A 26,711-nucleotide genomic window follows, 5' to 3' on the forward strand; every position below is an offset into this window, starting at 1 on the left:
AGGTCCACCTCTGCTCTACCGAACTGAGTCCAGACCTGCTTCACCACCACCGGGTGAAGCCTCCACTCGTCTGGCAGGGGTCCGCCTCTTAACATGAGGTCGGCCCCCCTGTTCTCCCGTCCCGGGATGTGCAGGCCCCTTAGAGACAACACAATCTGTGAAACCCACAGCCACAGGTTCTCTGCTGCGGTCAACGAGGCTATTGAGCGGACTCCGCCCTGCCTGTTGATGTACGCCACTGTGGTGCGGTTGTCGCTCCTTACTAGCACCTGTTTGCCCTGTATTAAGGGTTTGCAGTGCTGTAGGACCAACATCACTGCTTGCAGCTCCAGGAGGTTGCTGTGCTGCCAGAGGCCAGCAACCACCCACAGCTCTCTCTAGACACGTCCCCCCCCATCCTGTCACTTTCTTTTTCTTTGAAGCGTCTGTGAAGACTGTGATATAGGAGGTTACCTGCCCCAGTGGAGCTCCCCTCCGCAGATTCTCTGGGGACCCCCAGAATCGGAGGTTGCTCTCTACTGAGGGGGGGGATGGCCACCAGACGTCGTTTGTGTCTTAAGATCTAAACGAAGGCTGGTAAACCACCTCTGCATGCGACGTGCATGCAGCAGTCCGAGTGGCACTACGGAGTGAGCAGCCGTCATGAGACCCAAAGTCTGCATGATGATCAAAGCTGTCACCGTCGCCCCCTGACGCAGCCTGCAGACTGCCCGCAGCAGGGATGCCTGTCTGCTTTCTGTCAGGGTGACACGTAGTCTGCCTGCATCGAGCATCACCCCCAGATATTCTACCTGCTGGTGAGGTATGGGGGAGCTCTTCTTCCAATTGACCGCAACTTCTTTTTCAACCCAACTTGGTTAGGTGTAGGATCAATTGGGCTGTGTGCAGTATTGCCCATTCCCTGGACCTGGCCATAACTATGAGGTCGTCCCTCATGCCATGGTCCCGCAGCGGTTGCAGCGTCGTGGCTGAACGTGCGTGGGGATAGGGAGTAGCCGAACGGCATCTGTTGTACTCGTAGGCTACCCCCTGGAAGGCAAAACGCAAATACTTTCTGTGCTCTTGGAGCAATTTCGCCATGAAAGTAAGCGTTCTTCAGGTCGATGGTTGTGAACCAATCGCCTGGCTGCACCAGTCTCAGTAACTGTTTCATAGTTAACATATGGAACTTCTTGCATGCAATGTGCTGGTTCAGGCATTGAAGATCCAAAATGGGCCTGAATTCTCCTGTCTTCTTGGGAACCAGGAAGTACAGGGAATAATGCCCTTTCTCTCTGACTTGAGAGTGCACATGCTGAGAGGAAACCTCCTCCTGGGATGACAGATGTGCCTCTCTCCTGCCTCTGAACGGAGGAGGGATGCTGCAAAACTGGAGTGAATAACCCAGTCTCAGTGTCCTGTCCATGCGCTCTGTTAATACACCACTGATTTTCCATTCCCCATAACATTGTGTTAGGGGATGTGCAATCAGCTGTAGAGCCGCAGCTATGAAGCTGTGGTACTCTCTGGTGGCCCACTCCGCCGTCAAACCCTCCATAAAAGGAAGTTTGACCCATGGGGGGCTGACACAGAAAGGGCCGTTTTTCTATAATGTAGTTTCCACTCAGAGAAAAAAACGGCCGATTTTTAACTGAGGTCCCTGAACGCACCATGGCATGCTCCCGTGAGAGCGCGCGCTCCACCATAATGCTGTTTTCTCTTAGAGAGAAATAAGCATTAATCGGAGCTTCTTCTGTCCATGAACGCACCGCGGCCCGCTCTCGGGGGGGGGCGCGCGTCGTCATAATGCCGTCTCTTGAAACGGACATTATGGGGAAATGTGGAAAATGTGGAGAGAGATGACTCTTACTCTGGAATAAATGCAATCGTTTTTACTGAATGCATTTTACACACACATATCACTCTAGAACTAGAGTTACACTACGTAACCCACTGTTCTTCTGCGGAGGTCCCTGAACGCACCGCGGCCACTCTCACGGGGGGGGGGCGCGCGTCGTCATAATGCCGTCTCCTTGAAACGGACATTATGGGGAAATGTGGAATGTGGAGAGAGATGACTCTTACTCTGGGATAAATGCAATCGTTTTTACTGAATGCATTTTACACACACATATCACTTTAGAACTAGAGTTACACTACGTAACGCACTGTTCTTCTGCAGAGGTCCCTGAACGCACCGCGGCCACTCTCACGGGGGCCGCGCCTCATAATGGGTGTCCAATTAACATCGTATGAAAACGGCCTTGCCGATCTCAACGAGACATTATGGGAAAATGTGGAATTGTGGAGAGATATGACTCTTACTCTGGGATAAATGCAATCGTTTTTACTAAATGCATTTTTCACACACACATCACTCTAGAACTAGGGTTACTATATACGTAACCCACCGTTCTTGCAACAGGGCCTCTTTTCGACTTTGGAGCCACAGCTAAGAAGCTGTAGTATTCTCTGGTGGCCTACTCCTCTGCCAAACCTTCCATAAAAGAGAGTTTTGGCATGGGGGCTGACACAGAAAAAGGGGCCGATTTTCTACTGAGGTTCTTGAACGCACCGCGGCAGCTCCCGTGGGGCCGCGGCTCTGCCAAATGCCATCTCTTTGAAACGGACATTATGGTGAAAAGTGGAAATGTGGAGAGAGATGACTCTTACTCTGGGATAAATGCAATCGTTTTCACTGAATGCATTTCTCACACACACATCACTCTCTTGAACCCGCACAGTGCTTTGACAGCACTACGGTTTATTCCACTCACGTGCACGCGCCCACCTGCTGGCTCCTATACTGGAGTTTACAGAGGGGGCGGGGAGTGTGCCACGTGACCAAGGAGATCGATCCAAAGAGCCCTTCCGTAAACACGGGGGCTCCCAGGAGATCAACACGGTCCTTTTTGAAAAGTGCCATGCGGCGTGATCCCTCACCGGGATACCACACGGCAGACAACGGCGGCGGCCACGATCAAGCTACAAATAATCGCGCTGATCTGGCGAGGTGGGGGCATCTCCAGCAATGAGCGAGATGCCCAACACACCCGTGTTTATCTGCAGTCGCCCTGTCACGCGGTAGCGTGGCAGAGCTCTTTTCAGCTCCCTGCCCAGCCTGCTGCCCGCTGGGAGCAGCTGCGCTCCGCCGCCATGGTCATCACCTAGGGCGGTGGACCTCCATGGACCGAACCCGGAAGTACCTGACAACGGCAAACGGAGCCATCCGCCCCGCTGGAATGGCGAACGTGAATGGCACCGCCTCGGCCATATCCTGGTCCCCCAAACACTCTAACAGAGGTGGTGGAGATCGGTGCCCGCGATCAAACCAAGGCAGGTGGGGCATGGCCGAGATTCCAGTAAAGGTGAGTCCATTTTTCGTTTCTTCTAATCTTCGTACGTTTATTTAACTCTTCGGTTGTCAGCTCGTCTGAAGAGAAAAAGGATAGTGGGGCGGCGACTGTAGCCGCCTTATATACTGTGGGCCTGCGCGTGCATTCAGGTAGGCTCGCCCCGATTGGCCGGCTACGTTTACGTAAATTCAGTAGGTGAAAGCACGCACAGCATGATAGAGAGTAGTACCCATAGAGTCCAGTAGAGGGCGGAGCCTGTGTGAGATATAACTACCCTTGGATGATGGGTTAGTAGACTAAAAGCTTTAGGAATCCAAAGTACAACATATAATAAGTACCCTGTATCAATATTGATGCAAAACAAGTGACATTTGACCTTTTTAGAGAGGTTTAGCCAAAACCACCCCACCTCTGAGGTGATTTGGGTGAAAATGTTTTTTTTTCATATCTCTGGCCCCCCTTGCTCGATTTTGATGGTTGACACCTCTTTCTGACCGTTAGAGCCAATAGAATCGAAGGGGGAGGCCCACACACACACTCATTGTAAAGAGAAAAGGTGGGGGCTGCGCGCATGTAATTTAGCCTCAGAGTGCAGCTATCTCTCCCTCTGACATTTGGAAACTAAAAAGCAGTTTTATTGCTTATGGATTATCAGAAATAATTTCAAAGAGGACACAGACACATTGTATGAACCTATGGATTAACTGCAGCATCGTTTTTTTTATCGTCTAATGCCATTGAAGACCAGTTTTGACCAAGGTAAGCCATGTTAGCGTTTCTAGCTACTTAGCTCCACATGTTATGATGTACGCTTTCGTTTATAGCGTCACAAATGTTTATCACTGAGTGTTGAGGAGGGCACCCCCAGATTCAGTGTCTCCAGGACACCAAAAACTAGTGGTTGGTTGTGCATCTAGGATAGGGAGTTATTGTGAGTTTAAGTGCCGTTTTAGGTTAAATGTTTTCGCTCATGGCTAATTCAGAGGCTGAGTGTTAGCATTGTGGTTTTTTTTTGGAAAAAATAATTAAAAAGATCAGTTAGCTGAGTTTCTTCCCGTTACATGGATATAAAACATTCATAGTTTTATTAAATATTAAGATTCCTTAGACGTTGTTTCCTGCAAATGACGCGTTTATCCGCCCGGTACCGGGGGGGCCGTGCGTAACAGGTTAAGAGTATATCAGTTTTATTTAACACTAACTTATCTGCAGTGCTGATAACAATGTGCGCCTCGTCCATATATCTAACTTTAATGTGATGCACATTTCCCTTTAGATGATAGTTATCAGACTTTATTCCATGGCTTAGTTGAATACTCGATTCTGATTGGTCAATTCAGAACACGTGACACGTTGTTAATCCAGAACAGACAGACCGCTGTCAAGGACTTATTGACCGTTGTTAAGGACGCTCACATCTGCACAAACAAGTCCGTTCGATTTAACTGTATACAGTTTGGCCGAAAAGCAAACTCCATGCAGTTTGCTTTTCTAACTGACAAGACAAGAGCGACAAGAAAACAGCGGAGAAGTAACGGGCAGAAACCCTCCTTTTTACGCAGCAGTCCAGACATAGACATCAAACGGCAAAACATATTCAGTGTGCAGTTCCTTTGGCATTAGGGCAGGGATATCTAGATACTTTCCAAGGTTTGACATCATGAATTGTGCTACTTTTAAAGCAAGCAACGATGTTTTCAAATCTGTAATCAAAAAGCTCCGCCTTCCTGCCGTTGCTACGTTTTTCAAACAGTAACAACGGACTATTTTCCTTAGCGGATGCATGTCAATTTAAATCAATACATACAACTATTTTCTAAATCCATAAAAGCATTTCAATTAATATTGGGAGTCATATCGTTACTTTGTTGAGAATGTGGCCATGTAATAAGCGGGATAATGTGCAGCGACTTGGTCATTATGGGGAAAAGAACACCTTCATGCAGATCTAGATCCCTCCGCTTCGCATCTGGCTCCTGATCAGCCTGTCGGTGTTCTTTTCCCCATAATGACCGCGTCGCTGCACATTATCCCTTACTTAAAGCATTATGAAGTTTCTCAAACCATTCTTTCACGATACCTTAAAGTGAACCTATCATGCTATATTATTATAATATAGCATGATAGGTTCACTTTAACTGAGTGTCCCTCTGAACAGCAGGGGGAATATGTCCATCATGTAGATCAGGGGTATTCAACTAAAATTCAACGAGGTCCAGTTAGAGAAAATCTCCCCATGCAAAGGTCCGGAACATCAAAATGTCTAACTTGCTTTATGAATTAGTGTGATATATATTGAATTAGCCTGTAGCTTTATCAACGTCTGCATGTCATCAACAACCGACTGCCAATCAAATAAAGAAAGTACAATTCAAAAACAACAATATTTATTGTCAATGAACATTGAACGATACAGATATACAGTAAATACTGTGGATATGTGTAATGTTCCTCTCGGGCTGCATTTAAAAATAAAATAGAGAAATAAATAAAATAGCTTTGTTAACCGTTTCACATCATGACTTAACAGTTTCAGACGATTATAGAACATATCAGTCTTTACACATTATAACAATTGAACAGTTTTAAAGTTTCTCTTTCTTTCCCTCTTATATTGCAGTCCCTCACTCACTTTGTTTTAATTCAGTGCGAGAATTGAGCTTGAGCTTGTCCTGCCAGGAGTTTAAATCTGGGCTGAAATGGTGTCAGGGCCATTCTCATACACATGCAGGTGCTCATTGGTTAGCCTCGGTTAGCCTCGGTTAGCCTGCCCTGGAACGATATTTAGTTTTAATTTTGATCCTGGTCGACTGATCATATTGGGCTCTGAGACTGCTTATTTTTTGTGACCTCAGTTCTGACTTGAGAGGGAATGTTTGGTCAAACACTTTGTGTTTTGTCTCATAGTGGCGTTTTGGCACTTTTAATCAGGGTTGGGAGGGTTACTTTGTAAATGTAATCGGTTACTGAATACTGAATACATGGCTCTGAAAGTAATCAGAATACAGTTACAGTTACGTGTCTTAAAAAAGTAACGTATTCAGATTACTTTTAGAATACTTTTGGAATACTTTATTTTTCCATAACGGTATGTTTTGGTGACCAGGAGACACTTATTTTACTGTTTTAATGGCTTATCAAGAGCACAACTCAAACACAACATCTTGGTGTCATTCTGGACAGCTCCCTCATCTGCACCCCACATAAAAAACATCACCCGGACTGCATTATTTGTACTCTCTTAAACCTTTCCTTAGAATATGTTATGAATTGTCAGGTGTCCTTGGGTGCTTTGAAAGGCGCCCCTAAATAGAATGAATTATCATTATTATTTATTATCTGAAACGACGTAATAACTTTTAAAACTGTTTCCAGTCACTTGCCCCATGCATTCAGCAGCAGCAGGCCATTCACTTTGATTTGATCCCGTTATGAAATGTCATCATTTCGACAATAAAGAAATGCTACATAAACGTTATCTTGCACATTTTATCGAACCATCTCCGTTTCTAACTTTCAATATATTTTAAAAGAGATCTCTCTCTCTCTGATCTGCGTGCGGGGGCGGGGCCTCACAGACACGCTGCATCTCTCTCGCTCACAGACACGCTGCAGCGCTGTGCACACAGTTCTGCTGGTAATGACTATTACATTTTATGGGGAAACTTTTCCACCAATAATTCCCATAAGTATTCCAAAATGTATTCACTTCAGGTTACGAAAGTAACTGTAATCAGATTACTCGTTTTTCAAATATAACGTGAGCTGAATACAGTTACTTGATTTTTGTATTCTGCTTGAGCGCCACGGTCAATGAACAAATGAGACACACTGGTTCTGTGCTCCCAGTGGGCAGGATGAACATGAATGAGTCCGTCCACTCAGGGTTAAAAGCTCTGTTCTCACTGTCCACTTTCCTCTTCTTGGAGAGCGCCATGTGTAATTATTAGGGCTGTCAAGTTAACGCGTTAATAACGCGTTAACGCAAACAAAAATTAACGCCACTAATTATTTTAACGCGATTAACGCATGTGTATTTTTTGTCCTCGGCCGCCGTAGTTTCAGAGCGCATCGAGTTTAAAATACCATCGACAAGCTGATGCTGACAGCCCCGCTCCTGCCTCCCGCTTGTGGCAGACCACACTTCCACGCTCACTGGCAGGCCCGGACTGGCCATCGGGAGGACCGGGAGGGTGTTGTTGTTAGCATCTGGTGCTAGCTAGCTGCGCTAACGGATATAAGGAGCTGTTTCAATGACATTTCGCCGACAACTGCGCCGAGCACTTGACTTTATGCAGGTAGCCAGACAGTGGGAGTACGATTGTACGAAAAGTCAGCACACTCAGCACGGATAGTGCGCGCAACATGATTGCAGCATCCAGGCAGCTCCCGTTGGAGCATATATGCCTTGAGCTGCACATAGCTCCAACGATACACACACACACACACACACACACACACACACACACACACACACACACACACACACACACACACACACACACACACACACACACACACACACACACAGTATTATTGTATGAGAGAGGTTCCAGGTTGAATTGAAGCGAATATTTTTAATGTTCAGGTTGTTGTGTTTAATATTCATGAGAATATTTGTCATTGTTCAAATGATAATAAACAAACATATAAAGCATATTTGTCCACTCATATGTTGATTAGAGTATTAAAAACTTGAAAGATATCCCTCTAAGGTACATTTAGAACAGATAAAAAATGTGCGATTAATTTGCGATTAATCGCGATTAACTATGGACAATCATGCGATTAATCGCGATTAAATATTTTTAATCGACTGACAGCCCTAGTAATTATTTGTCTCTCCCTGTCTGCCGCTAACACGCCTGTTCACTCTCCTCTCCGTCTTCTCTGCCTGTATCGCTAATTATTCTCTTTACTCACTTTCCTCTCCGCTTCTCTCTGCCGCGCTCTCGTCTCTTCTTCTGTGTTTCTCTCCCTGTATCGCTCACTCGTCTCTTTCACCCCCTGTCGGCAGCGGTTAAAATAGAATCGCCCCGTCAAAATTGAAATCCCCTATTGATGTATTGATTATAGGTCCGGGTCCGTATAGGTCCGGGTCCGTATAGGTCGGCGTCTGGGTCCGGATCCGGACCGCGGTCCGCCTGTTGCCGACCCATGATGTAGATCATGCTTGTTCACGTTAGAAATGTTGTTAGCCATGTCCATCTACCTCTGTCTTTGAAACGGTATGATTTACATTAAAGGTAGGTCAGCCATTTTCTATAGATGATGGAGATCAGACACATTTAGACCAGGTTTCCACTTCCTTCTCCTCTTCCTCCTCCTCCTCTTCCTCCTAGTTTAATTACTTAAAATAAATATGTTTTTAAGGTTTTGATGAGTTTAAAAATCATAAATAACAAAAGAATCATGTAATGTAACTTCTTCTTTAATCTCTCAGCCCCTCCAGAGTACTCCAAAGTGCACCGATGGGTACACACACCCCCATTTGAGAAACACTAGTCCAGCTGACCTCCTTTGTCAAACATGTTTTGCTATGAGAGGACATTTGTAACACCATGTTTTAGTCAGTAAGCTCCTGAACCTTCCACCTGTCTGTCAACGCTCCATCTCTGCAGGTCTGAGGAGGAGAGAGAAGATTATCCTGCATTAGAACGTGAGATCAGGAAGATACAGTAAGAATCTTTCGTTTTTCAGTCCATGTATATGAAGGTCAACAGAACCTTTTGATCTGAATTGTCTTGAGAGTAAAACTATATAATTTAACACTAATTTACTTTTCCTGCATTGTTGATTTATATCTTTTTGCCTAGTCCTTATTTTTTATTTAAATGTAATGAGATTTTTCTTTAGATTATGGAAATATATAGAATACAAATAAACATGTAGTGATAGTATGAATCATAAAAACCTAAAATGACACGAGTTAAACTCTGAACTTTAACAGGTGAAAGTACATACAGAGTAAAGGTTGAATATATATACTAAGCTACATCAAACACATGTATCTGGTTTCTATGTGTTATCAGTGGGCAGATTGGACATGCTGATGAAAGCAGAGTGAAGTCAACACACTGGGATAATAACACGTTTTCATTGATGTTTCATTAAGAAATACCACAAGAAAGAAGAAGAACTGTAGGAATTAAATAACTTCTGTCTTTATTTATTCTCCTTTTATAGGTGGAACCTCTGGTCCCATGACCATGGTCCTTTCTCCCCCAGGTATTCACTTCTCCTGATTGTTATCAGGGAAACCTGAATGAGTTGTTTTTCTACTTTATTAAACAGGAATACTTTTACATTCAGTTTTGACTTTCAAAAAGAAGATTAGGTCTTTAAAAAAACAAGAATTAGGAAATGGAATATAACGAGTAATTTATTAATCAATTTGTAATTCCCTCTTTAAATAATCCAAGTCCAGTTTACATTCAAAGGCTGGATTTTAATCTGTATATTTTGGTGCTGTTTCATTGATTTATTGATAAAATAAAAAAAGAATGTTCACAATTAAAAACCAGTAATAGAAGATTAAGCATTGAGAGGTCAAACACCTAAAAGGCTCATTGAGGGTCTCTTGAGGTACAAATATATAAACTCCTAACATTTCTCCCTGTCAGTGAACGCAGCTTTGGCTCCAGTACTGAGGAGGAAAGAGCAGGTTCTCCTACACCGAGCTGTGAGTCCATGATGAGTGACGGCTCCATGTTTCTTTCTAGCGGTAAGAGTCAATGTCTATGTAGGTCAACAGAACCTTTTGAGCTGAACTGTCTTCAGAGTGTAACTATCCTCGTCCTTATTCTTTATTTAAATGTAATGCTCCTTTATCTTGAGATGATCCATATCAGACACTATTAGTCCAGGTTTTCTTCCTTTCCCTTTGGATTCTCCTGCACCGAGCTGTGTGCTCATGAAGAGCGACGGCTCCATGGATTTCCCTGTAGCTCTAATAACTCTTAATCATCATTTCCATTACACTTTCAAACTGCAAGATTCTATGTATTATCTTAGATGGGATATAACTCTATACATCTACAAGTTAATGTGGTAACGTGCATTACAACACTTGCATTGTTCATCACTTACTGATTGTATTTGTTCTCCAGAGATCCAGGGATAGATGCAGGACCTGGACGGACCTGGACGGACCTGGAGAGACCTGGAGAGACCTGGAGAGACCTGGACTCCATGGTCTCGGTTATTTTTATTATTACATTCATTTTATAAAGCTTAGCTACTTTGCAGCATCAGAGCTGGTGATGGAGATCTTCTAGCAGACGCCAGCAGACCTCCTTCAGCGGTACGAATCCAGCAGACCCCTCAGGTCTTCAGGCCGGCTCACTGTTCCATTTGTGAGATCAAAGCGTGGGCAAGCAGCTTTCTGCATGTATGCTCCTAATGCATGGAACAAACTCCCAGAACATCTGAGAATGGTTAGCACTTTATAATCATTAAAATCAGGTCTAAAAACATTTCTTTTTAACATGGCTTTTTAATTTTCTATTTTTTGAACTGTTAAACATGTTTTTCTTTATTTTACTTGTTTTGTGTGTTTTTGTATTTGTTCTCACTTTGACCATATTCAAATGTATTATGTTTGTATCTGTTTGATCCTGTAAAGCACTTGAATTGTGTACACTGTATGAATTGTGCTATACAAATAAATTGCCTTGCCTTGCCTTAGGTGGTCCTTGAGTGTTTTATTGGTTAAGTGGTCCTTGAGTGTTTTATTGGTTAAGTGGTCCTTGAGTGTTTTATTGGTTAAGTGGTCCTTGGTATGAAAAAGTTTGAGAAACAATGCAGTGTGACATAATCAAGGGGAGTCGCCTCACAGAAGCAGAGCAGTGAACTTCAGTGGTAGCAGCGAAAATGATTGTTACAGGTTACATTTGTTAGCTAATGTGACTTTTAGTTCATAAGTAAATAAATCTTAATAAATGTGTACACCTGTCTATAAAGGCAGCTAGTTTAAGGGATTTAAAGCTATATTTAGAATTTATATTCTTTCCATTTCCATCAGAGCCCTTTCAGACAGGATACTGAAGCCGTTATCCATGCTCTCTTTAAAGCCACTAGACTCCTCATTTTACCTCACATAAGTTGCTTGTCCGCTGGTGCCCTGATTGGGTTTGTTTGTTGGTGTTTTTGTGTGATTTTATTGAATCTGAATAACCCTTTAAAACACCATAGTCACACAATAACAAGATCTAACTAGAAAATGCATTTCCTGCAGAAAATGCGTGCGAATGCTGTAAACTGTGAACATTTGTGGCTGAATTTAGCTGAAACTGCAGAAAAAGCCGAATGTTATTAGCTGAATGGTAGCTGCTTTTAGCTACAAAAATGGAGAAAAAGCTTAATATTTAAAAGAAAAGGTTTAAACAAACATGTATAGCCTTGATGTCCTGAAATAGCTGAATAATGTGATAGTTGAATGGTTTCTGCAGCTGAAAATAGGCTGAAGGAGTTAAATATCAGATGTAAGTAGTAGTGAATGAATTTGTATTAAGATGAGAAAAGAAAGTAAAAAGGCTTGGGAAAGCAGCAGAATATTTGAACTACAAACTTTTGAACTAACTTGATGGTGAATTATCTGTCGCCATGGCAACGGCATTTGATGACACCCCATAATACGCTTAGATGTGTTGATGGCTGCATCGTTACCAAACCTGTGAGGTTTTGGGCCATTTCGAGCATTTTCACTGAAGTTATGAGAAAACCGTGTTTCATGGTGAGCATTGTGTTGCCATGGCAACGGCATTTGAAGAAATCTCAAAACTGTCCCGTAGATGTCTTCACGGCTGGACTGTTAGCACACATGTGAAGTTTGAGCACTTTTTGAACATTTTCATAGTAGTTATACATTATATTAGGTTACATTACTCTCTCTCTTCTCTTGATCGCCCTCTCTCTTCTCTTGATCACCCTCTCAATCTTCTATCGCCCTCTCTCTGTCTTCTCTCTCTCTTCTCTTGCTCGCCCTCTCTCTCTTGATCGTCCTCTCTCTCCTCTTGATCACCCTCTCTCTCTTCTCTTGATCGCCCTCTCTCTCTCTTCTCTTGATTGCCCTCTCTTTTCTCTTGATCGCCCTCTCTCTCTTCTCTTGATCGCCCTCTCTCTCTTCTCTTGATCGCCCTCTTCTCTTGATCGCCCTCTCTCTCCTCTTGATCACCCACTCTCTCTCCTCTTGATCGCCCTCTCTCTCTCTCCTCTTGATCGCCCTCTCTCTCTCCTCTTGATCGCCCACTCTCTCTCCTCTTGATCGCCCTCTCTCTCTCCTCTTGATCGCCCTCTCTCTCCTCTTGATCGCCCTCTCTCTCCTTTTGATCGCCCTCTCTCTCTTCTCTTGATCGCCCTCTCTCTTCTCTTGATCGCCCTCTCTCTCTTCTCTTGATCGCCCTCTTCTCTTGATCGCCCTCTCTCTCTTCTCTTGATCGCACTCTCTCCTCTTGATCGCCCACTCTCTCTCCTCTTGATCGCCCCACTCTCTCTCCTCTTGATCGCCCTCTCTCTCTCTTGATCGCCCTCTCTCTCTCCTCTTGATCGCCCTCTCTCTCTCCTCTTGATCGCCCTCTCTCTCTCCTCTTGATCGCCCCACTCTCTCCTCTTGATCGCCCTCTCTCTCTCCTCTTGATCACCCTCTCTCTCTTCTCTTGATCGCCCTCTCTCTCTCTTCTCTTGATCGCCCTCTCTCTCTCTTCTCTTGATCGCCCTCTCTCTCTCTTGATCACCCTATCACTCTTCTATCACCCTCTCTCATTTCTCTTGATGTGTCTGAGAGAGAGAGAGAGAGAGAGAGAGAGAGAGGTGAATGTTTACAAACACCTGTGTGTGTAAACCCAGAGATGAAAGGTTACCATGGTGACGACTTATGACAATTTACCCACTGCAGCACTGAGTCCCATGAAGAATGCATTGAGGTTTGTATCTGACAATTTTGCCACCTGTTCAAAAACCATGGCTCCTATCAAAAAATTACCAGACCGTGAGCATCAGGGAACCCCCAATGAACTGATATATGTTGTTTTTTTTGGTTTTGGGTGTAAAATGTGGAGATGGGAGCAGTTTGTCTAAAGTGTACTTCTCTCTGTTCTGAAGAAAGTTCCGGAAAGATTTAACATGGGAATCAATTGGGAGCTAGGTGGACTTTTTGTCTCTTCATGCCCTCAAGAGGCATTTTGTTTAATATTTCTTCTTAATGTTTTTTAATTTTCCAACCTAGGAGAGGTTTTCCTACGTTTTTCATGAAAAAATATGTCTGAGGAGTGTAGGGTTTGGGAATTATGGCAAGTTTAAAACATTTTTTGGGGAGCACTGCTGCACTCTGTTTTGAGATCAAAGCACTCTAGACTTAACGAGCTGCTCCATCCACACTAATGTTAAAATCTGAAGAAAGCCTCTTTACCAAGCTCCAAACAAAGTTAATTATCTCAGAAGTGTAAAAGATATCAAAAATAAAAGTCAAGTTTGAATAGCTGAAGGTGTTGTGATCATTTGAAAGTTGGAATGAAGTGTCTAGCTGAAAGTATGTGGAAGGAGTAGCATTTGGCGCAAAGTGTAGGAAAAGAGGATTTGAAGCATCTCCCATTGACTTCAATGTTAAAAAAAGAGTTTAAAAAGCTGAATATTTCAAAAGTATAACATATTTTAAAAAGTTGAAGGTTTCCCATCGATTCCTGAACAGGCTGAATAGTTGATTATTTGAATGGTTTTCTGTAGCTGAAAGTAAGCTGAAGTTATGGAGAGCCAAAGTATGGTTGAAATAACTAGAAATGCATTTCCTGCAGAAAATGCGTGCGAATGCTGTAACTGTGAACATTTGTGGCTGAATTTAGCTGAAAATGCAGAAAAAGCTGAATATGTTATTAGCTGAATGGTAGCTGCTTTTAACTACAGAGACCAAGTCAGTGTGTTGCTGAACTTAGCAGAGAAATGCAGAAAAAGTGAAATGATTTGAATCAAAATTGTTACAAGCTCAAATGCATTGCAGAGTAGGAACAATAGTGAAGAAGCTTAATATTTAAAAGAAAAGGTTTAAAAAGGTATAAACAACAACATTGATAGCCTCAATGTCCTGAAATAGCTGAATAAGTTAATAGTTGAATGGTTTCTGCAGCTGAAATTAGGCTGAAGGAGTTAAATATCAGATGTAAGTAGTATGAAGTCTCCATCGGACAGAAAATAATAGGCTGAGACAGTCTGTTAAAGTCCAGTCTGTCAGTGTTGTTTCTGTTCCTGAGCACCTACTCATAACACCTGTGTGTGTGTCCAGAGATCAAAGACAACCAACTGCAGCACTGAGTCCCATAAGAATGCATTGAGGAGTATATCTGACAATTGTGTCACCTGTTCAAAAACGAGAGAGAGAGAGAGAGAGAGGTAGGGTAGTGGTGAATGTTTACAAACACCTGTGTGTGTAAACCCAGAGATGAAAGGTTACCATGGTGACGACTTATGACAATTTACCCACTGCAGCACTGAGTCCCATTAAGAATGCATTGAGGTTTGTATCTGACAATTTTGCCACCTGTTCAAAAACCATGGCTCCTATCAAAAAATGACCAGACCGTGAGCATCAGGGAACCCCAATGAATATGTTTTTTTTTTTTGGTTTTGTGTGTAAAATGTGGAGATGGGAGCAGTTTGTCTAAAGTGTACTTCTCTCTGTTCTGAAGAAAGTTCCGGAAAGATTTAACATTGGAATCAATTGGGAGCTAGGTGGACTTTTGTCTCTTCATGCCCTCAAGAGGCATTTTGTTTAATATTTCTTCTTAATTTTTTTAATTTTCCAACCTAGGAGAGGTTTTCCTACGTTTTTCATGAAAAAATATGTCTGAGGAGTGTAGGGTTTGGGAATTATGGCAAGTTTAAAACATTTTTGGGGAGCACTGCTGCACTCTGTTTTGAGATCAAAGCACTCTAGACTTAACGAGCTGCTCCATCCACACTAATGTTAAAATCTGAAGAAAGCCTCTTTACCAAGCTCCAAACAAAGTTAATTATATCAAGAAGTGTAAAGATATCAAAAATAAAAGTCAAGTTGAATAGCTGAAGTAGTGTTGTGATCATTTGAAAGTTGGAATGAAGTGTCTAGCTGAAAGTATGTGGAAGGAGTAGCATTTGGCGCAAAGTGTAGGAAAAGAGGATTTGAAGGCATCTCCATTGACTTCAATGTTAAAAAAAGAGTTTAAAAAGCTGAATATTTCAAAAAGTATAACATATTTTTAAAAAGTTGAAGGTTTCCCATCGATTCCTGAACAGGCTGAATAGTTGATATTGAATGGTTTCTGTAGCTGAAAGTAAGCTGAAGTTATGGAGAGCCAAAGTATGGTTGAAATAATAATAATAATTTTTTTAAGGGGAAGAATAAAGAAATTGAAGTACTATAGTGGAATGCTGTGGCACAGCATTCACACTAATAAGGGGAAGAATAAAGAAAAATTGAAGTACTATAGTGGAAAGGCACAGCATTCGCACTAAATATTATTACGTTCATTTTATAAAGCTTAGCTACTTTGCTGCGGTCTGCTGGGATTTATTTGAATTGTTGTTATAATTTTTCACTTCTGTTCACTCATAATTGTACTTGCAATTTTTAAGATTTCTCTATATAAACTGCCAACAGAAATAAAGAATATTTTAACCAATTACCTTTTATTGTAAGTGGGAAGTCATTGTACAGAATTCACATGTTAACCAAAAACACAAACTTCAGACATTGGTAAGAAAATCTTGAACTCTCAACAACTTGTTCTCAGTGTTTAATATCTCCTTGAAGAGCGAAGATTTGTGAATGTAGGAAATAAAATGACAGCTCTTAACATCTGTACTAATTAAAAACCTCCCTTAATCCATTCAGCTTCCATGTGACCCTCAGATTATGGCTGATTTCATGAACTGAAAGGAGAAAAAAATATATTATAAATTAAAATATAATCGTATGTATTCCACGCCAGATACAGGATATTGTCATCCATCCAAATGGGATCTGAATATTCCCACATGCATATTTGCCAGCTCACCTGCTTGTATGAGAAGCTGGCCACCTGGCAGTCACACGGTAACCTCAGCTGATGAGTATTGAAACGATCTGAGACGAGAAGCAAGAGTTATTATCACTGATTTATAACCACAACTTTTTACACATCTTCACGTGCAGAATCGGCTGTTTATAAGATTCAAAGGTTTTATCGTCATATGCTCATAGCTACAGTTTAGAAATGGCAATGACATTCTTCTGACCTGAGCTCCTCCAACAATGCAACATATATAATCAAATACAATAGTGCAAGAAGTCTATATACATGTAAATAGAATATGATATGTACAAGAACAGAATATGAAATTAAATAATGTTCATTAAGACAAAATTAAATACGGTTTATTGCGGTGATAACTATTTATATAAATAAGTAGATTTTAACACAAGAAGTCTCCTCAAACCCAAAACATCAGTTCATCATCGTTTGATTCAGAAATATAACTCACACTGGACCAGATCTGCCGTCACGTGAAGCTTATATTCAACATTGTGGATGCACTATATATCTTGGGTGAAATACAGTAAAGTAAAGACCATGTACTATAGAATTATGTAATTGTACTGTGTTGCTCTCCACCACTGGCAGTACTAAGTGTGGGGCACAGATCATTTGGTTTCTATGAACCTGTATGTTCTTGCCTGTGTGCATGACATAAGCTGCTCATAACCAATAGCCCCTTGCAGGATTAATAAAGTTGTTGATTGATTGATTGATTGATATTACCTCTGAGGATCAGGAGTTTGGTCATGACGGCCACATACTCGTCGTATTCGATCCCGTCTCTGGAGCGGATCCCGTTCCACAGAACTATGAAGGTTTCATCGTCCAAGTCGAATTCTGCAAGGCAACACCAGATTTAAGCAAAATGCAACTCGAGTGCTTCTGCTTCCTTAAAGGTCTCCTATCATGCACTTTTTTATACATAAATATGTGTCCCCGTCAGGAGACTCACAAACAGTGGCGGCCGGCCCATAGGGGCGCTAGGGGCGCCGCCCCCCCTCTTCCCACATTAAAAATAAAAAATAAAAATATATATATATATATTTTTTAATAAACAAGGTAAATATTATATAATTGGTATCAGTAAAATGTATAATCTACAATAAAATCTCTTTTAAAATTGTGTTACGATGTCTAAAGTTACTGATAAGTCACATGTTTCCTGCCTGGCCTTGCCCGGTATCATTACTCCCTCTCGTCTGGGCGCTGTGCATAGCGCCCAGACGAGAGTGCAGCAAGTGCAGCAGAAGCCAACTGTTGCTATCTTTAAACTATGCCGCCGAAACATAATTTCAGCCAATCAGCGTCGTCAAATCTGATGGTCACAGGGCTCCTACGTCAGCGCCCGGTGCAGTCTGTGAGTTGTTTGGACTCGTATCCAAGGAGACAAAACAGGAAGCTGTCATACCCTCTGGAAGCTACCATTAACAGCTAATGAAAACTCAGTTTTTGAAAAAAATTGAATTATGGATCATCAATCATTTTTTCAAAGTGACAGACACATTGGATTAACCTATGGATTAACCTTCAGCCGCGTTTTTCTCGTTTTTTGATCAGAATTGTTATTCTGCAAAAGGTGAGCATATCTCCGTGTTTTGCTACCTAAAGCTACGTCGTGTGATGTCTGTATTTACTTCCCCTGTCGCGAGTTCTGATCGCTCAGTGATGATACTTATATTTCTAGAATTTGTGGAATCTCAGCTTGTAAGCTTGTTTGTGCATATCCGATAAGTATATCGATTGATTTATACCTAGAGTGCGTTAGCATTTTTTCGCTCAGGGCTCATTTAGACGCTTCTTGTGAGACTGGTGTTTGTTTCGGTAAACATGGTTCATATCATCAGTTAGCTGCGTTTCCTCTGAGTAGGACACATGAATAGTTTATTACATTTTAAGAAGCCCTGAGACACAGTTTCGTGAGAAAAAAAACGGGGAAAAAAGCCCCTTAATAGGTAAATGGGAATTAAATCATTTTAAGTAATTTTGAGTGCTCCCAAAGCCCCGGTGTTCTGCAGTTTGTGTGTGCCTATTGTACTGTTGCACAGTTTATGCTGTAGAAACTATGTCCAGGACAAGGTGTTTGGAAGTTTTGGAAGATTCATAGCTAACCACACTGAAGATTATGGAGGTATTGATCAGTCTTAAATTGTCCTTCCCCCCCCCCCCCCCCCCCCCCCCCCCCCTCTAACATCACCAGAAGTCATAATTTAGGGGGTCTTTTCTCAAAAAACATTGCCGGGGGAGCATCCCCCCGGACCCCCCTAGTATTGTTTGGTCACCATTTCCACAGCCCCACCTAAAATATTTTCCACCAGCCGCCACTGCTCACAAAGAAAATAAAACCCTCTCTTTTCCTCCGTACCCAAATCTCTAAAAACGGGGAACCACGGAGCTGATCCAGATTTGCGTCCAATATGACGTAATATCTGAAATGTGGGCGGGCTTTACACCCACGGCCCTATCAGAAACGTTGCTATCAGAAACAATGCGCGACGTGTTTTGGACGTAATATGGTCTTGTTTACATTAGCAAGCATCGCTAACGCTCAGAGCTAACCTGTACTGGAGAGAGTATGTGTAAAGAAGCAGGAAATACAAAAAGGAACTCACCTTGTGGTAAACCTGAGAGAGAAAAATAGTTTGAACTCCATACTGTTTCAGAAATAATCCTTGATCACGGGAGCATTTAGCTGAGTATCTCCGTAGAATTCTGATCAGGCATTAGCTCCCACCCCCTCTTTGTTGAAGCTAAGGACCCCGAATCAGCGTTTCTCTAACAGGGCTGGAATAGAGGGATATGAGGGATGTCTAAAATGCATGATCTGTTTGGTATTTTGAGCAAAACACATCATATATTATATATTTTTATATATCTGAGACCCATAAGATATGCTTAAAAATAGCACGATAGGAGACCTTTAATGTGTCTAGAAGCTTGTAGGCTGATGATTCAATACGTGGTTATAAGAAAAGCAATCAGTGTGAAGACAGAACGAGTCACCGTGGACGGACAAAGCCCTTTTCATTTGGGTTTGAGTGACGGAGGGCGGGTTCCTGCTCTCGTAGCTCTCCACATATTCCCGCCTGACAACAGCCGCATAGTGCTCCATCTTGAAGACCTCGACCACATTCAGGTCTCCAGACCGGTCTGCCTGAAAGCCCTCGGTTAAAGAACTTGAATTAGTCGAAGGAATGCACCTCAATATCCTTATAGCATAGATGGGAATCAACTTCAAGAGCGTTATCATCTGGCCGGGGACAACAGCTGGAAATTAGCAATGTTGGCTAAAGCTGCCCCATTTACTGTTTTTTGTCACAGTTGATCAATGGGGAAACTAGACTATAACGTTGTTCTCTGAGCTAAATATTGCATCAGATCAGGTTGGTACCAGTAGAAATGTTTGGCCGTTGCAAAGGATACGTCCATGAAGGTCAACAGGAGACGGGCTGTCTTGAGAGTCAGGGCTAAATAAGGGGCGATAAATATGTTAGAGTGTAAAAACTTCTCATTCAGATGATTGAATATATTAAGTGGAAAATAAACAGACTATTGCCACGAACGGTGTAGCCCCCGGCGTTCAGCTTAGCGAGAACTCCTTCAGCATCCAGCGTCTGTCGGAAACAAGAGAGATGAACCAAGAACTGACAACACAACATGGCCATGCAATATATATATAATACAATAATGCAATGTAAACATTTTGAGGACTTTTTACCCCAAAGGCTAAGAGTTGTGTGAAATTTGAAACAGATGTTTTAATAAAGTGTTGCTGTTGTTAAATGCAGCCCCCTTTAACTTCAAATCATCTGACTTTTCTCTGTTTTTTGATTCTTCGATCACTCTGACGTTTTATTTAAGGAAACACAGGTGAGTACTAACTGATGTACAAATAGTCAATTAGCAGATTTCTGTGGTATTTTATTCTTCCAGTTTGGACTGGACACATGCTATTCCTCTCAAATCAACACAGTAGGAGTCACTGGTGCAGCAATGAGGACAACATCCCAACACGACTAACTTTACCCTTTAGCTACCTTTAAACCCTTAAGTTAAGTCCTCTACTGTAAGAACTATGAACATTTATTTAGGTAAATACTCACATCTGGCCTGCTGTCTTCCTGTGAAACAAAAGGAAAGGATGTCATGTAAAAACAGAACAGCAAAGGTCCAATGATCATTCATTTACATCATCAAATTAAACCCTATGATATCATCTATTTATAAACATAAACAATATATACATTTAGATGTACGTTTTGTTCAAAGAAAAAAATATATATATATTAATAATTTAGTTTTTGGGAGAAGGGGTGGGATTAAATAAGTGTAAACTTCTTCCCACCCCTTCTCAGATGTGTAACTAGGTAGATCATTTGTTATATTTAATTTGTAAATCAATAATAATTTATTTATCAATTTGATACTGCTTAGGTTTGTACAGTATCATCAGTTTCATTTCATTATTATTATTGTATTATTGTTTTACACGTTCGAAATAAATCAAATCGAATCAAAACCTGTCTAAATATATTTCTGTCCACAACGTGTCCGTTTCTTACCGATACACACATTTGCTCGGGGAAAGCGTTGCACTGCAGGTCGTTTGGCCAGGAAACCCCAAAGCTGGCCATCGTCCCCTCGCAGCCCCGCTTGGCTCTTTCACAGAAGGACCTGCAGGGCCGCTGCACTTCCCCTCCCGAACACTTGGGGGCGTACACCATGCAGACGAACAGGCGGACGTCCACGGGGCACATGGACTGAGCCATGGCGTTGAAGAAGGACATCTTCCCCACCGCCTCCCTCTGACTGGTGTGTCCCAGCAGGTTGGGGCTGATGGTCTGGTTGTAGGAGAGGTGCTGGCACATGGGGATGGTGATCGGCTCACAGACCCCCCCACTGCTGCCCACTCCATACTGCAGCAAGAGAAGAAGAGTGCACCAAGTCAGAGAGGGCAGAAGTACACACATCCTTTACTCAAGTAGAAGTATAGATATCTGGTTTAAAAATACTCTGGTAAAAGTAGAAGTACTGACTAAACTTCTTTACTCAAGTAAAAGTAAAGAGGGCTTTGAAATGTTCTTCAGTAAAAAGTACCCATAACTAGCAGCTGTTTTAAAGAGTACCTGACCTCCCTTTATATTAATAGAACAATAATGTCATTGTTAGCTAATAGCCGCGTTCACACCGGAGTACTTTCACCGTACTTTTCGCGTTTTAGTTCCGTGAGTACCCCTTATGTCGCGTTCACACCAAAAATCGTACTTAATCTCGGGTACTTTTACCCCCATTTTTAGAGCCGGCTGAGAGAGTGTACTTTCCTGAGGGTGCAAAGTGCCCCAAAAGTGCCCCAGTGCTGATTGGCTGGGCGAATTGCAAACCACGCCCGTACAACTGTGAAAAATGTTGTGTGGAGACGCCATTGTTTTCCCTCGCTACAAAATCCCGACAGAGCGTTGGGTTTGTTTTTGAAAGCAGTTATGGCAAGCATCAAGAAATGATGAGGAGGTGTCGGCGCTTCTGGAGATCTACGCCGAGGACGCGACCCAGGGAATGCTACTGAAGCCAGTTCAGTAGCTTTCACTCGACCTGGGAATCGTGCACAGCCCCACGGCACACACCGGCTAAAAATAAAGAAACTCGGGCAGGACTACAAACGGCGGATTCAGTGGCCAACGATGACGACCACGACGAAGGTAAAATCAACTACATGCACTGGGGTTTTAATCTGCACAATAATGGTCTCAGATGTACTTTTATTTGCTCAGTAGATCAAGCTAGCCATGCTACGCGGAATAGGCTAACACCGGCCCCGAGCTAGCTACATCTAGCTAGCTAGATATTCTCGGCCGCTATGAAAACGTTTGACTTGTGAATAACTGTGCAGTGTTTCTGTAATTTGCTTCACTAACTCATGGCACTAATCGTCTGTTTCAGGCGAGGATGGACAACTTTCGGGATTGGAAACAAGCGAGCTTTGCATTCTAGATCACAGCGCTAGGTCGTCCTCCTTACCAGCAACCAAACGCAAAGGTACACACACTGTAACTTTGTCTTGAAAGAACGTTACGCATCGAACTGATGTTCACAATCATGTTTATTTCCTTCTTGGTACAATTATGAAACAGCGTGAAAACGTATTCGCCAAGACCGGCATTTACAAATGTCTCACACAAACATTGTAAACATCAGGGCTAGAGGTCACATGACTTCCGGTACGAAAACTTGCCTCAACAACATTAAACAAAATTCAAGCATACATGAAGCACAATCCTCCGTGTTTGAACCTCTTATATCGCTGCATAGCCGATTTATTTGGACTGGATTATCCCAGAGAGGCTAAACATTCTTTATAACACAGTTTCAGATTTGTGAAACCTTAATTCTATTTGGGAAAATACAAAAAAAACATTCCTAGTATGTTGTAAAACTACATGGCGACTAAACAGATCTTGTATCTTGCTTATTTTCCCCTCATAGGAAAGCGGACACGGGATGCGAATTTCTTTGACACCGTCCAGGCGTTGGAGGACCGGCGTGCCGTGTGAAAGAGTCGATGCACGGGGATCAGATGGTGCTGTTCACCAAGGCCCAGGAAACGGAGGACAAGATGCTCACCAGTTCATTTTATATTATTGTTATTACTGTTATTATATAGTCTTGATACAACTGACACTTTATTTTATATTGATAATGTTAATTTACATGTACAACTTCTATTTTATTTACATTAAAAATGTGAACTTCTATTTACTGTTAAACAGATCCTGTATCTTGCTTATTTCTCCTGACACTTTATCTTTAGTGACCGTAGCATCTTATACATCACATGTAAGTGATTATTCTGATACCATCATGTTTCATCGGTTATAAACTGGCAAAGCTTTATTTGTCATTTATTTATCATCAATGTTGCAACCTTGTGGAGGAATGGCAGGGGCACATACACAAATATGATAATTTATATCATTTTAAATATGATTTGACCTAAAACTAAATGTTTTTATGATTGTCCTCTGAGGAGGACATGGGGATTTGCAAACCTTTAATCCCCCCCCCCATTTTACACAACACAAAATGGAGTCCACTATGGGCCGAAACTAACATGTATGTTTCCATAGTGTTTATGGCAGACGGATGCAGTGGGTCTCAGGAAGATATATATATACTAATAACGGTGGGTTTGCTGCTGAGCCTATTTACTGTGCATACAACACACCTGGCACAGTTTATTGTTATTATATTGCCACACTGTACACTATTGTAATGTTGCCTGTCTTGACTGGAAAATAAAAGAGAAACATTGTCAAAATGTTTACAATTTACACGCTGTTCAGATGCCTCATAAAGCTGGGTCGCCGGTAAGGCAGTCCATTCGTCCCTGTACTCATTACTTTCACAAAGGTTATGTAATATGCAACATGCTGCCACCTGGATTGTGATCTTGTAGTCGTTTCTTTTCATCAAGCACCGCCACCTGCCCTTCAGTCTGCCAAAAGCGTTCTCCACCACCACTCGTGCTCGGCTTGTTTTGTTATTGTACGCAAGTTGCTCAGGCTGCATTAACTCAGTTACAAAGCTGTATAACATGAGCACAAACAGCACAACTTCAGTCGACTCCATCTCCATCATGTCTGAGGTCGGAAGGTAAACAACAGACGCCTAATGTACAGCGAGTGGGTGGGCGTCGCAGTATACGCGGGAAGTTTTTTTCTTCTTCTTCTCTTGTTTTGTAGCGGATTCCAAACAACTTTAAGGTGCATACCGCCGCCTACTGTACTCGCCGTGAAGTGGTTTGTGGCCTGCCAGTAAAGCCAAGCAGAAGAAGAAGAAGAAGTGACGTCAGCGGCTCATTTGCGTAATCTTCCCTCAGGGAAAAGTACTCCGGTGTGAACGCGATCTGTACTAAGTGCCCTGGGGTTAAAAGCGCCGGGGCACTGAGTGCCGGAACTAAGTACAGGAAAGTACTTGGTGTGAACGCTGCTAATGAATGTTTCCATGCTAAACAACGGCAACATGACAACGTTTTCATTGGTCCCTCTTCTTTAGAGAAGACCAGGAAATGATGGATACACGGATCGTGTTCAAATCAATAGGCACGCAATGACTCTAAATAATAATGATCACGCCACCAAACACACATTCAAACTAAAGGAACCAGCCTGTTTGGGAAATGTAAGAAGTAGAAAGTACAGGTATTTGTGTTCAACATGTAAGAAGTAGAAAGTACAGGTATTTGGGTTCAAAATGTAAGAAGTAGAAAGTACAGGTATTTGTGTTCAAAATGTAAGAAGTAGAAAGTACAGGTATTTGGGTTCAACATGTAAGAAGTAGAAAGTACAGGTATTTGGGTTCAAAATGTAAGAAGTAGAAAGTACAGGTATTTGTGTTCAACATGTAAGAAGTAGAAAGTACAGGTATTTGTGTTCAAAGTGTAAGAAGTAGAAAGTACAGGTATTTGGGTTCAACATGTAAGAAGTAGAAAGTACAGGTATTTGGGTTCAAAATGTAAGAAGTAGAAAGTACAGGTATTTGTGTTCAAAATGTAAGAAGTAGAAAGTACAAGTATTTGGGTTCAACATGTAAGAAGTAGAAAGTACAGGTATTTGGGTTCAACATGTAAGAAGTAGAAAGTACAGGTATTTGGGTTCAACATGTAAGAAGTAGAAAGTACAGGTATTTGGGTTCAACATGTAAGAAGTAGAAAGTACAGGTATTTGGGTTCAACATGTAAGAAGAAAGTACAGGTATTTGGGTTCAACATGTGAGAAGTAGAAAGTACAGGTATTTGGGTTCAACATGTAAGAAGTAGAAAGTACAGGTATTTGGGTTCAACATGTAAGAAGTCAAAGTAAAAAGTCGTCAGAAAAATAAGTAGTGGAGTAAAGTACTGATACCAGAAAAATGTACTTAAGTACTCCACTACTTCCCACCTCTGCACACATCCTTTACTCAAATAGAAGTACAGATACTCGTGTTTAAAAATACTCTGGTAAAAGTAGAAGTTCTGACTAAACTTCTTTACTCAAGTAAAAGTAAAGAAGTATGGGCTTTGAAGTGTACTTCAGTAAAAAGTACCCATAACTACCATCTGTTTTTTTTTTAAAAGCCAGAAATGCTCAAAGGTTTTCTAAAATCAAGTTAGATTCATTTCCTGAAACAAGATGATCCTTCTTTTACGAAAAGCTTAATACAAACTTCATCTGAGATACAAGACCCTATATCTCACTGCATTGTTATTAGGTCTTATATCAAGTGTTAACACATATTCAGAAATCAGACACATATACTTTTGAGTAAACATCTGTCCTCAGAGAGCAGACTCACGTGATCGCAGGACTCAGTGGAAAAGGCTTCACACCTGAGGGCTGTCGGCCACACAAAACCAAACGTATTCATCAGAGGTTCGCAGCCGGAGCGTGCGTGTTCACAGAGAGTCCTGCAGGGGGGCCGCGGCGTCCCCACCACACACTCAGGGGCGTAGACGGAGCACAGGAAGGGCTGGAGGTGAGGGGAGCAGCTCACTTTAACCAGAGGAAGAAACTGATTCATCTCCAGGCGGGCATCCTCCTGAGAGACGTGGCCCAGGAGGTTCGGCAGCACAGTCTGAGAGTAGGGAAGGGTTCTGCACAGAGGGATGGTGATTTGCTCACATGATGCAGACGATGGTTGAGGGAAACCTTGAATCTGAAAGAACGGAGATAAAAAAACACGTGAAAAATGTAGTTATTTGGCATGGCTAAGTGTCTTACTGGCTTTCGCCTAAAAATGTCCCTCAAAGAAAAAAGGGAGCAACCAGAAAGAGAGACTCAAATGGACCACAAAGAAAAAACTACTTCTACGAGATCCTAAGAATACAAAGACATGCAAAACGGCTCCGAAGAGAAACAAGATGAACCCAAAGGAGACTAGTGGTGGCACATAGTGAAATCACTATGTAACAGTTGTGCTCCTATTGGCTAGCGCTCCAACACATGGTACGTGATAGGCTAAGAGGCGGGACATCTCTAAGCGGTTGACCAATCACAACAGAGCCGGCTAGCTAACCAATCAGAGCAGACTGGGCTCTGGTTTCAGACAGAGGTGTGAAAAGAGGACTCTTTAAAGTAGAGACACTACATACTGATATACACCTGAACATCAGCAGAAGAGGACTCTTTAAAGTAGAGACACTACATACTGATATACACCTGAACATCAGCAGGAGAGGACTCTTTAAAGTAGAGACACTACATACTGATATACACCTGAACATCAGCAGGAGAGGACTCTTTAAAGTAGAGACACTACATACTGATATACACCTGAACATCAGCAGGGAGAGGACTCTTTA

At 42.1% G+C, this 26,711-nt stretch overlaps 2 protein-coding genes across 3 annotated transcripts in view; one reads left to right on the forward strand and one right to left on the reverse strand.

Annotated features, from left to right (window-relative positions):
* LOC117496457 overlaps positions 1-10,863 on the forward strand; it is a 92,241-nt gene extending 81,378 nt beyond the window's left edge. For both annotated transcript variants that reach the window (XM_034148132.1, XM_034148133.1), the window contains 4 exons: positions 8,957-9,013; positions 9,522-9,563; positions 9,959-10,059; positions 10,445-10,863. In XM_034148132.1, coding sequence (XP_034004023.1) covers positions 8,957-9,013; positions 9,522-9,563; positions 9,959-10,059; positions 10,445-10,458 — 214 coding nt within the window. In that variant the 3' untranslated portion in view covers positions 10,459-10,863. The remainder of the gene's footprint in view (positions 1-8,956; positions 9,014-9,521; positions 9,564-9,958; positions 10,060-10,444) is intronic.
* A 5,147-nt stretch (positions 10,864-16,010) lies between these two features.
* LOC117496462 lies at positions 16,011-26,065 on the reverse strand (the record flags this gene model as incomplete). Its single annotated transcript, XM_034148137.1, has 9 exons — positions 16,011-16,235; positions 16,361-16,428; positions 17,105-17,218; positions 19,382-19,532; positions 19,802-19,845; positions 19,929-19,992; positions 20,482-20,499; positions 20,941-21,294; positions 25,706-26,065. Coding segments are annotated over 9 exons (1,197 nt in total), but the record flags the coding sequence as incomplete, so codon positions are not given.
* Between the last annotated feature and the right edge of the window lie 646 nt (positions 26,066-26,711).

Source organism: Trematomus bernacchii, unplaced genomic scaffold, assembly GCF_902827165.1.
Source record: "Trematomus bernacchii unplaced genomic scaffold, fTreBer1.1, whole genome shotgun sequence".
Classification (NCBI taxonomy): Eukaryota; Metazoa; Chordata; class Actinopteri; order Perciformes; family Nototheniidae; genus Trematomus; species Trematomus bernacchii.